At 49.5% G+C, this 12,016-nt stretch overlaps 1 protein-coding gene across 1 annotated transcript in view; it reads left to right on the top strand.

The window, feature by feature from the left end:
• Positions 1–12,016, top strand: part of HSPA4 (heat shock protein family A (Hsp70) member 4) — a 105,490-nt gene that overhangs the window by 32,864 nt on the left and 60,610 nt on the right. Inside the window, exons 4-6 of the mRNA XM_075856453.1 lie at positions 6,904–7,026; positions 8,781–8,880; positions 11,028–11,161. Coding sequence (XP_075712568.1) covers positions 6,904–7,026; positions 8,781–8,880; positions 11,028–11,161 — 357 coding nt within the window. The remainder of the gene's footprint in view (positions 1–6,903; positions 7,027–8,780; positions 8,881–11,027; positions 11,162–12,016) is intronic.

The following is a 12,016-nucleotide window of genomic DNA, read 5'->3' as shown; positions in this document are numbered from 1 at the left end:
CCCTCACGCCCAGGCTAATGACCCCCTGTAGCGGCCCTCACGCCCAGGCTAATGACCCCCTGTAGCGGCCCTCACGCCCAGGCTAATGACCCCCTGTAGCGGCCCTCACGCCCAGGCTAATGACCCCCTGTAGCGGCCCTCACGCCCAGGCTAATGACCCCCTGTAGCGGCCCTCACGCCCAGGCTAATGACCCCCTGTAGCGGCCCTCACGCCCAGGCTAATGACCCCCTGTAGCGGCCCTCACGCCCAGGCTAATGACCCCCTGTAGCGGCCCTCACGCCCAGGCTAATGACCCACCTGTAGCGGCCCTCACGCCCAGGCTAATGACCCACCTGTAGCGGCCCTCACGCCCAGGCTAATGACCCACCTGTAGCGGCCCTCACGCCCAGGCTAATGACCCCCCTGTAGCGGCCCTCACGCCCAGGCTAATGACCCCCCTGTAGCGGCCCTCACGCCCAGGCTAATGACCCCCCTGTAGCGGCCCTCACGCCCAGGCTAATGACCCCCCTGTAGCGGCCCTCACGCCCAGGCTAATGACCCCCCTGTAGCGGCCCTCACGCCCAGGCTAATGACCCCCCTGTAGCGGCCCTCACGCCCAGGCTAATGACCCCCCTGTAGCGGCCCTCACGCCCAGGCTAATGACCCCCCTGTAGCGGCCCTCACGCCCAGGCTAATGACCCCCCTGTAGCGGCCCTCACGCCCAGGCTAATGACCCCCCTGTAGCGGCCCTCACGCCCAGGCTAATGACCCCCCTGTAGCGGCCCTCACGCCCAGGCTAATGACCCCCCTGTAGCGGCCCTCACGCCCAGGCTAATGACCCCCCTGTAGCGGCCCTCACGCCCAGGCTAATGACCCCCCTGTAGCGGCCCTCACGCCCAGGCTAATGACCCCCCTGTAGCGGCCCTCACGCCCAGGCTAATGACCCCCCTGTAGCGGCCCTCACGCCCAGGCTAATGACCCCCCTGTAGCGGCCCTCACGCCCAGGCTAATGACCCCCCTGTAGCGGCCCTCACGCCCAGGCTAATGACCCCCCTGTAGCGGCCCTCACGCCCAGGCTAATGACCCCCCTGTAGCGGCCCTCACGCCCAGGCTAATGACCCCCCTGTAGCGGCCCTCACGCCCAGGCTAATGACCCCCCTGTAGCGGCCCTCACGCCCAGGCTAATGACCCCCCTGTAGCGGCCCTCACGCCCAGGCTAATGACCCCCCTGTAGCGGCCCTCACGCCCAGGCTAATGACCCCCCTGTAGCGGCCCTCACGCCCAGGCTAATGACCCCCCTGTAGCGGCCCTCACGCCCAGGCTAATGACCCCCCTGTAGCGGCCCTCACGCCCAGGCTAATGACCCCCCTGTAGCGGCCCTCACGCCCAGGCTAATGACCCCCCTGTAGCGGCCCTCACGCCCAGGCTAATGACCCCCCTGTAGCGGCCCTCACGCCCAGGCTAATGACCCCCCTGTAGCGGCCCTCACGCCCAGGCTAATGACCCCCCTGTAGCGGCCCTCACGCCCAGGCTAATGACCCCCCTGTAGCGGCCCTCACGCCCAGGCTAATGACCCCCCTGTAGCGGCCCTCACGCCCAGGCTAATGACCCCCCTGTAGCGGCCCTCACGCCCAGGCTAATGACCCCCCTGTAGCGGCCCTCACGCCCAGGCTAATGACCCCCCTGTAGCGGCCCTCACGCCCAGGCTAATGACCCCCCTGTAGCGGCCCTCACGCCCAGGCTAATGACCCCCCTGTAGCGGCCCTCACGCCCAGGCTAATGACCCCCCTGTAGCGGCCCTCACGCCCAGGCTAATGACCCCCCTGTAGCGGCCCTCACGCCCAGGCTAATGACCCCCCTGTAGCGGCCCTCACGCCCAGGCTAATGACCCCCCTGTAGCGGCCCTCACGCCCAGGCTAATGACCCCCCTGTAGCGGCCCTCACGCCCAGGCTAATGACCCCCCTGTAGCGGCCCTCACGCCCAGGCTAATGACCCCCCTGTAGCGGCCCTCACGCCCAGGCTAATGACCCCCCTGTAGCGGCCCTCACGCCCAGGCTAATGACCCCCCTGTAGCGGCCCTCACGCCCAGGCTAATGACCCCCCTGTAGCGGCCCTCACGCCCAGGCTAATGACCCCCCTGTAGCGGCCCTCACGCCCAGGCTAATGACCCCCCTGTAGCGGCCCTCACGCCCAGGCTAATGACCCCCCTGTAGCGGCCCTCACGCCCAGGCTAATGACCCCCCTGTAGCGGCCCTCACGCCCAGGCTAATGACCCCCCTGTAGCGGCCCTCACGCCCAGGCTAATGACCCCCCTGTAGCGGCCCTCACGCCCAGGCTAATGACCCCCCTGTAGCGGCCCTCACGCCCAGGCTAATGACCCCCCTGTAGCGGCCCTCACGCCCAGGCTAATGACCCCCCTGTAGCGGCCCTCACGCCCAGGCTAATGACCCCCCTGTAGCGGCCCTCACGCCCAGGCTAATGACCCCCCTGTAGCGGCCCTCACGCCCAGGCTAATGACCCCCCTGTTGCGGCCCTCACGCCCAGGCTAATGACCCCCTGTTGCGGCCCTCACGCCCAGGCTAATGACCCCCCTGTAGCGGCCCTCACGCCCAGGCTAATGACCCCCCTGTAGCGGCCCTCACGCCCAGGCTAATGACCCCCCTGTAGCGGCCCTCACGCCCAGGCTAATGACCCCCCTGTAGCGGCCCTCACGCCCAGGCTAATGACCCCCCTGTAGCGGCCCTCACGCCCAGGCTAATGACCCCCCTGTAGCGGCCCTCACGCCCAGGCTAATGACCCCCCTGTAGCGGCCCTCACGCCCAGGCTAATGACCCCCCTGTAGCGGCCCTCACGCCCAGGCTAATGACCCCCCTGTAGCGGCCCTCACGCCCAGGCTAATGACCCCCCTGTAGCGGCCCTCACGCCCAGGCTAATGACCCCCCTGTAGCGGCCCTCACGCCCAGGCTAATGACCCCCCTGTAGCGGCCCTCACGCCCAGGCTAATGACCCCCCTGTAGCGGCCCTCACGCCCAGGCTAATGACCCCCCTGTAGCGGCCCTCACGCCCAGGCTAATGACCCCCCTGTAGCGGCCCTCACGCCCAGGCTAATGACCCCCCTGTAGCGGCCCTCACGCCCAGGCTAATGACCCCCCTGTAGCGGCCCTCACGCCCAGGCTAATGACCCCCCTGTAGCGGCCCTCACGCCCAGGCTAATGACCCCCCTGTAGCGGCCCTCACGCCCAGGCTAATGACCCCCCTGTAGCGGCCCTCACGCCCAGGCTAATGACCCCCCTGTAGCGGCCCTCACGCCCAGGCTAATGACCCCCCTGTAGCGGCCCTCACGCCCAGGCTAATGACCCCCCTGTAGCGGCCCTCACGCCCAGGCTAATGACCCCCCTGTAGCGGCCCTCACGCCCAGGCTAATGACCCCCCTGTAGCGGCCCTCACGCCCAGGCTAATGACCCCCCTGTAGCGGCCCTCACGCCCAGGCTAATGACCCCCCTGTAGCGGCCCTCACGCCCAGGCTAATGACCCCCCTGTAGCGGCCCTCACGCCCAGGCTAATGACCCCCCTGCAGCGGCCCTCACGCCCAGGCTAATGACCCCCCTGCAGCGCCTTATAAATAAAATATATTTACTTAAAATTCCATGTATCCACGACGAGTGGAGGAGATCCCTCTGCTTTTCCAGGCTGTGCACACAGGCGTGATGACGTCACTACTGTACATTGTGCATTTTTGCGCCGAGCTATTCACGACCAGCATTACCTAGTGAATGCTGTAGCAAGGAGCAGTCCGCTCCCTGCTTCAGGATTGGATTTAACGGTATCTATGTCCTGAGGATGTAGATGCATTTGAAACTGGGACATGGGTGAGTGGCTTGCGGCGCCCGGAGGTCGTCACATGAACTCTCAGGGGGTGACCAATAGTTTGGGTAGCCCTGTCCTAGAAAATATGACGTTAAATACATAAATCTAAAGAAAAAAGTAAAATCACTGCACAACAAATTTATAGCGTCATTTATATATATATTTTTTTTTTCTGCATTTTTGCATCAAAAAAAATTATTAAATTAAAAGATAAACCTACATAAAGTACAACTTGTCACACGAAAAATCGAAAAATAGTCTCCTACTACTGCATCAAGCAAAAAAAAAATCTAAGTTAGAAGTGCCGGGATGCAAAGAGGACAAATCAAAAAATTGTTCTGGTTCTCAAGGCCAAAATTTACTTGGTCCTTTTAACCCCTTAATGACCGGCCCTGAAAAGGTCTTAAAGAGGCTCTGTCACCACATTATAAGTGGCCTATCTTCTACATAATGTGATCGGCGCTGTAATGTAGATTACAGCAGTGTTTTTTATTTAGAAAAACAATCATTTTTGACGGAGTTATGACCTATTTTAGTTTTATGCTAATGAGTTTGTTGTTGGTCAAAAAGTAAAACACGCCGAGTTGTCCACTAGTTGACCAATCAGCGTCATACACGTCTCCCCATTTACATAGCACATAGCGATATAGCTATAAAAAACACACACACACACACACACACACACACACACACACACACACACACACACACACACACACACACACACACACACACACACACACGTGTGTGTTACTGCAGTGTCCTGACAGTGAATATACATTACCTCCAGCCAGGACGTGATGTCTATTCAGAATCCTGACCCTTCGCTTTCGTTTCTGTGAGATTTACAGCAAGGTAAGAGTAGTCTCGCGAGATTACGCTGTAAACTGTCATTTAAAACGAGATTACGCATGCCTTGCTGAAAATCTTACAAACGTTAGCGAAGTGTCAGGATTCTGAATAGACATCACATCCTGGCTGGAGGTAATGTATATTCATTGTCAGGACACTGCAGTAACGTTATAGTGTGTTTATGTGGCTGCACATAGCGATATATCTATATCGCTATGTGCTGTGTAAATGAATGGGGAGAAGTGTATGATGCTGATTGGTCAGCGTCATACACTTCTCTCCACAATGCCCACTTGGTCAAAAAGTAAAACGCCCAGTTGTCCATTAAGAAGCTCATTAGTATAAAGCTAAAATAGGTCATAACTCTGTTAAATTATCGTTTTTCTAAATAAAAAATCACTGCAGTAATCTACATTACAGAGCCGATCATATTATGTACAATATAGGCCACTTATAATGTGGTGACAGAGCCTCTTTAATGACCGCTACATTTTTCAGTTTATACCTCTGCATTCCAACAGCCATAACTTTTTTTTTTTTTTCCATTGACGTGGCCGTATGAGGAATTGTTTTATGTGGGAGAAGTTGTATTTTTTTTATTTTATTTTTTCAGTTTTAAGGGAAAAACAAAAATATTTTTATGCCGTCCCTATATAAAAAGCGATTCCCGGCATTGTTTTTCTTTCTTTTTTTAGCCTGTTCACGTTTCACACTAAATAACCAGTTCAATTAATTTGTCAGGTTATTACGGTCGTTTAGATATCTAATATGTATAGGTTTTTTGTTTTTATTTAGTGTAGGGGCGATAAAATATATATTTTTATGCAAAGTATAGTTGTTGTTTTTTTGTATAATCCCATTAAGGGATAACTTTATGTATAACTTTTTATTTTTTACTCGTATTAGCATACAGGCGTATGCTAATACATTACATCATACTATGTCACTATGACACAGGCTGCTGTTAGGGCTGCACATAGGGTGCTCTAACAGCAGGCAAACTGAACAGACAGCCCTGGGGTCCTTTCTAGGTCCCCAGGGCCGACTACAGAGGGATTCCCTGCTCTTTGATCACGTCACCGGGTTTCTATTGACGCGATCAAAGAGGGAAGTTCCCCTTGATCTTGCCAAGGTCACGGACCGCGGCGATCAGAGTTCAACAGCTGGGTTTGGAATGTTTTCCGATCCCAGCTGTATTCAGCAGGCTTCTCCAAGATCAGGAGCTGCTAGTTACAGCTCCTTCTTAGAGGGTGAGCGCTCATCAGCCACTACTACAGCGACGCCAGAAGACGTCGCGGTAGAGTAAGCGCGTGCACCGCCTGCCGTCAAAAGGCGGTGGGCGGTCTTTAAGGGGTTAAAGCGGCTTTCCTACAAACACCTGTATCCCCTATCTACAGGTTAGGGGGTACGTGTGCGATTGCTGGGGGTACCGGAGACAGTGGTCCCGGAAATCCCATAGACATTAAAAGACCACTGGCCGAACTTGCGCACCTGCTCTCCTTTCTAATAGAGCAGTTCGGAGAACTTTCAGTCCCCCGTTCTCATCGCTGGGGTTTTCAGCAGTCGTAGCCCCAGCGATCACACATGTGTATTCTATTCTCTTGATAAGGGATACATGTGTTTGTGGGAAAACCTATTTAAGGAGTTTATCTTAATTAACCCCTTTGTTCTGACTGAAAATCCCTTCCGTACTTCTTAATGGGGTTGTTTCTGCATTGTGTTCATGGATTTCTGCAAACCCCATTCAAATAATTTGGACAGTTGCAGATATCTCTGCATTAAATCCGCTGCATGTGGATGTTCTCTAAGGCCCCATGCACACGACCGTGCCCGCAATCACGCGGGCACGGCCGGCCGCCGACTGACAGCCGCATTTTCGGGCCGTGCTCCCATACAAAGTATGGGAGCACGGCCCGCAAAAGAACGGACATGTTCCATAATTTTCTGAACATTTTCACGGCACGGACACCCTTCCGTAGTGCTACGGAAAGGTGTCCGCGTTCAATGAAAGTGAATGGGTCCATTTTTGCGGACCGTAATTGCGGTCCGCAAAAACTGAGGTTTTTTACAGTCGTGTGCATGGGGCCTTAGGCTGGTATCGCACATGCTGTTGAATGTAATCTAGGGCCATACTTCTCCAACTTGGTGGTTATTCTCTTTTTAGCGACTGATAAGTTTATGAAATGAACATTATATCGTCTAGGTCATGTATTTGGAGGAAGAGAAAAACTTCACTACAGAGCAGGTTGCTGGTATGCTGCTGACCAAACTGAAAGAAACCGCAGAGAGCGCCTTAAAGAAACCTGTAGTTGACTGTGTTGTTGCTGTAAGTATTTCCTTTTTTTTACCAATAGTTTTAATACCTTTATGATTGTATGACATTTAGGTTGGTGAAGTTTAAAGGGGTTTTCCAGGGACACAGCATTTTGACCTAACATTCTATAACTATTTAATAAAGTTGCTAATATACAGTCTGTATTAATTCTGAAGACTTTCCTTCCTATTCTCCCTACCTCTGCCCTGCCGGAAGTTCTGATTTACATCGGTCTCTTTTTCTCTCGACACAGGCTCGTGCACGAGAGTTAGAATACACGCAGCCCTGTGTCGATACCTCACTGACATGCGTAACGACACAGTGATGTTCTTTACTAATTATTCCGCCCCCTCTGTCCTGTGACAGCACCTCAGATTTCTGTGATCCCCATCATAATATATGTACCCCATATATTTGTAAATATAGATACATAAATATAGCAAAGAATGAGCGGTCATTGAGAAGGCCGCGGACCAATAGGATGCCTCAAAACCCTAGACTTCCGGCGTACACCCGGGTTTGAGGCGTCCTATTGGTCCACAGTCTCCTCAATGTCCGCCCAATTTGCCTCCTTATTAGTAAAACTCCTCTGTGCTCGTGCGCTGCATGGCCTGAGAAAAAAAGTCACTGGATATCCCCTATAAGAATTCTAAAACCTAATCTTAAGGAGAAAACTAGTAGTCGCTCTGATGGCTTGAAGTGTAATCTTATGAATGTCCTGTAACCTATTTATTTCACCTGGAAACGCCTTTTCCTTTCCACAGTGGCAATACTAACTAACTTCAAGAACATACTTTTATTATACTCCAGAGCAGTATTCATGGTTCTGCTGGTTATTAGAAACCGTTGGCAAGCTTGTCAGATATCCAATTAATCCCGAAGGTGTTCAGTGGGTTTGAGGGCAGTCCTCTGTGCAGGCTACCCGAGTTCCCCAACCACTAACTTGTCACATTGTCTTTATAAGCCTCGCTTTGTTCATAGGGGCACAGTCATACTGGAACAAAGAGCCTACCCCAAATGGTTACCACATGTGATTGTTTATTATGTCCACTGTAGCATTAAGATTCCCCAACTGGAAATAAGGAACATAGCCCAATTCCTGCAAAACCTTCACAGACCATTATTCCTCTAGTCATTCTAGAAGGTGACTTTCCCCCAGGCATCTGCCAAACCTATATACAGGGTCTGGTTTATGGACCGGGCTACACAGATTTGTGGTTCTGAACTCTAAGGCGCTGTTCACTGTTTTTTGACACGTGTGAAAAACTGCAGCGAAGAACGGAAGAAATTGCTTCCCATTGTTTTCAGTGGCAGGTGGAGGTTTTTTGTTTTTTTTGTTTTATTTTTTTTTTTTCCGCGGACATTAAAAACTTGTGATAGTAAGGGCATGTCGCTCCTATCTTGAGGGGTTTTCCACCTCAAAAACCACATTAAAATAATAGGGAGACAGATAAAATGCAGCAAACGGCAGACTTGTTGCTTGATGCGTTTTATGTCAAAATCCGCTTGTGATTTTTCTCTTTGCCTGTAAAAAAAAAAAAAAAAAAAGCGCGACAAAGAAACGCTTGTGGTGCAAAACCACTTAATTAAAAATAAATTTAAAAAAAAACCGGAGCTGATTTTTCCAGGCAGAATTTTCTGCCTGAAAAAAAACTCTGTGTGAACATAGCCTAACATAGGCTCCATACAAGATGAGTAAAATGGTAAATAAAGTCCAACCTGCAGAAGAGCTTGTCTGACTGTTATGAGGTTGCGATTTGTTTCAGGTTCCCTGCTTCTTCACTGATGCAGAGAGGAGGTCTGTAATGGACGCCACGCAGATCGCAGGGCTGAATTGTCTACGATTAATAAATGAAACTACTGCAGGTAAGAAATGTACAAGTGTTTTTGCCTTTTTTGGAGTAAATGCCATGATTTCCGTCTCCTCTCATATGTAATGGTAGAATACACTGTCATCTTTGATAAGCTTTTACAATAACTCGGTCTTGTCCATCCCAGTTCACAAATGCCGTCTGTGAAATAGAGAAGCCAGCATCCCACTAGTCGTTTTAAGGGGCTGGTGGCCCTTCTAACAGATTGGAATTGTGGTGTATTTAGATCACTGTATATTGTGGCCTAAAGCTTATTTCCTAGGAAGTACATCGGGATTAGCTGGTATATATCTACATGGTCTATCATTTACAGTCACTCTGAAGGAACCAAACCCTTTCACCAATTCTTCCGTGATTGAAAGATTTGCTTATTGAAGGAGAATTAATTGCACATGTAAAATATTTTTATGGTCTATGATAGTATTGTGTTATGGTTTTTCTCCAGTAGAGGATGTGCCATACACTCTCCTCCTGTCCTCCATTTTATATGAAATGGCAAAATCTGATTGGGTGCTGTTCTGCGCATTAGTTCGTATTGTGAAACCCAGCCCACAAGCATTGCCGAATCCATATTGCTTTGTGCTGTTTTCATGGTGACTATTGCAGGGGTTCCATCACTGTCCGAATCCCTGTGATGCTCACATTCGGCACGATTGCTTTTCCGACGTCTGGAATTGCGCTACGTGATATCCCATGGTCCTTCTACAGCAGAATTGGACACAACTTGAATACATTCTGTAGGCTGGGTTAAGTTGTGGCATCTTATAAATAATAATTTTAGAGTATTCATGGGAGTGTGAGCAAAATCTACTGTATGCACGCATTTACATTCACATAGCCAGAATGATGATAGGGAGTGCATGATCTCTCTCCTAATAGTGTTAGAGGACCTGTCGCATAAGTTGAACCGGTTACCTGACTTGAATAGTGCCGTCTCCCTGATATTTTTCTTTTTACCTAGACCCTCCTCCCCCAGTTCCAGAGATATGGCCCGCTTTTGCTTTGGCTCCCTATATGCTAATTTACTGTAGTTCGCCAATATGGCTTGAACTACTGTCATGTTGCGTTGATTGGTCAGCATCAGAGGTAGGGAATCTAGCTCCACTCTGTTGGCTAACTACAGCAAATTGGCATATTGGTAGCCAACAAAACAGTGGCCCATATCTCCGGAATGGGGGTGTTCAGAAAAATGGCACTATTCAGGTCAGTTAGAGGCTATGGACACCTTTTTTTGAGTGTTCTTTTTATTATTTTTTTAATAGATTAGTCAGTTTCAGTGTAATTAAAAAAAAAAAAAATCGTTTTACTTTTGGAGATACAGCCTACAGCTGTTCTGTTTTCTCTATATAGAACAGCTGTATCGCTCGTTTTACACAATCTGTTAGTTCCACAGACCTGACGGGTTCATTGTCGGCGGGAGACGTGCACGATCCAGTTGTGAGCTTAGATGTGATAGATTACACGTAGATCCTGCTTGTCACAGACACGCATGACCCTCCAACAATGAACCAGTCAGGTGAATAGCGCTAGATGATGCTGCTCTGTGTAGAGAATTCTCTACACAGAGCAGCTGTCTTGTAAAAAGTATATTTAATAAAATGTATTTACAAAGTTTATTACCACACTGATGCACCTTTTTATTTTAAAAAACCACCTTCAAACATTTACACAGCCTTTAACGTTTTGCACATATCTTGAAAATATAAAGGTTTTTTTTTAATAGTTGCACCAGGCCAGTTCACAAGAAGTTGATGTAATTCAATTAAGTATCCAGTCCTGGGCATACATTTCTCTTTACATGCTATATGTCAGACTTTCTCTGCTGAGGGCCTGTTCACATAAGCGTTGGTTTTCGTTGAGGGGTTCCGTCGGACCTTTCCGTCGGAGGAACCCCTCAACGGAAAGACAAATGGAAATCATAGGTTTTCCGTTTGCAGTACCATTGATTTCAATGTTAATGCTTCCATTGATTTTGGTTTCCGTTGTCATCGTTGTGTAAGGTTTCCGTTTGTTTTGACAAAATCAATAGTAGTGTCGTTTGGAAACTAATGCTGATGTGAACACAGCCTTACTTAACCGAATTTGTCAGTTTACGGTTATTTTATTTTTTTATTGTGGTTTTAATTTTCTCTTTTGATACAGTTGCTCTCGCCTATGGAATTTATAAGCAAGATCTGCCTGCTCCAGAGGAGAAGCCAAGGATTGTAGTGTTTGTGGACATGGGCCACTCTGCATATCAAGTGTCTGTCTGTGCTTTTAACAAGGGAAAACTCAAAGTAAGTCCTAGTCCACATTTCGCTTCAGTTTATCCTCTGTGTATTAACTCTGTTTAAAAAAAGAAGAAAAAAAAAAGTGCTGTTCTAGGTGATTTGTTTCGAAGATAAATGTCACGTTCGTTTAGTTTTAGTTTTTCTTAAACTGTGGGTGTACTGATAAATATCGGAAAGGGTAGTGCCGAGGGCAAACGCAGGCCTCCGTCCTTCACATTAAATGTAGCCTTGCTGTGGACATCTGCTGGAAATTTGTCAGCAAATCCGATTAGGTTCTAATACAGTGTTAACTTTTGATACTAGGCTGGAATATCTAGTATAAATTCTAACTCCAATTATAAATCCTTGAAGATCTGTCAAGCAGATGTGCGCTGTTACAAGATGGCGCGGGCTTAGGAGCCGTTCCCGGCCGTTTAAACCCTCAGATGGTGCTGTCAATAGGGACCGCACCATCTGATTGGTTAGACAGAATAACGTTAGGCCTTCACATCAGCGTTAGGTTTTCCGTTGCTCTGCTTTGTCAGAGGAGCTGAAGCACAGAAAGCAGCGGTTTAGTTTCACGACAGATAACACTTGCGGCTTTAATGGTTTCCGTCGGTTTGTCCGTGGTTTTACCGGAAACTATAGCACAAGCTGCTGCACTATTGTTTCTGGAATTCTCGGCTGGATGTGAACATCTATTTTTACAGCACCGAAAACGCTGTAGAAACCCATAAATACTATGAGCGAATTGCTGTTTGTTTTTTATTGTGTTTTTTTTTTTTCTGCCCAATTCCGTTTTTTCAGTACTATTTATGGTCCATTAAATGGTACAGTTAAAAAATACATCTTATCGGGGCGTGGCTTGGCGTGCAGTGGGAG

The sequence above is a fragment of the Rhinoderma darwinii genome, chromosome 3 (genome assembly GCF_050947455.1).
Source record: "Rhinoderma darwinii isolate aRhiDar2 chromosome 3, aRhiDar2.hap1, whole genome shotgun sequence".
NCBI classification, from domain to species: Eukaryota; Metazoa; Chordata; class Amphibia; order Anura; family Rhinodermatidae; genus Rhinoderma; species Rhinoderma darwinii.
This window is presented reverse-complemented; position numbering and strand designations above follow the sequence as displayed.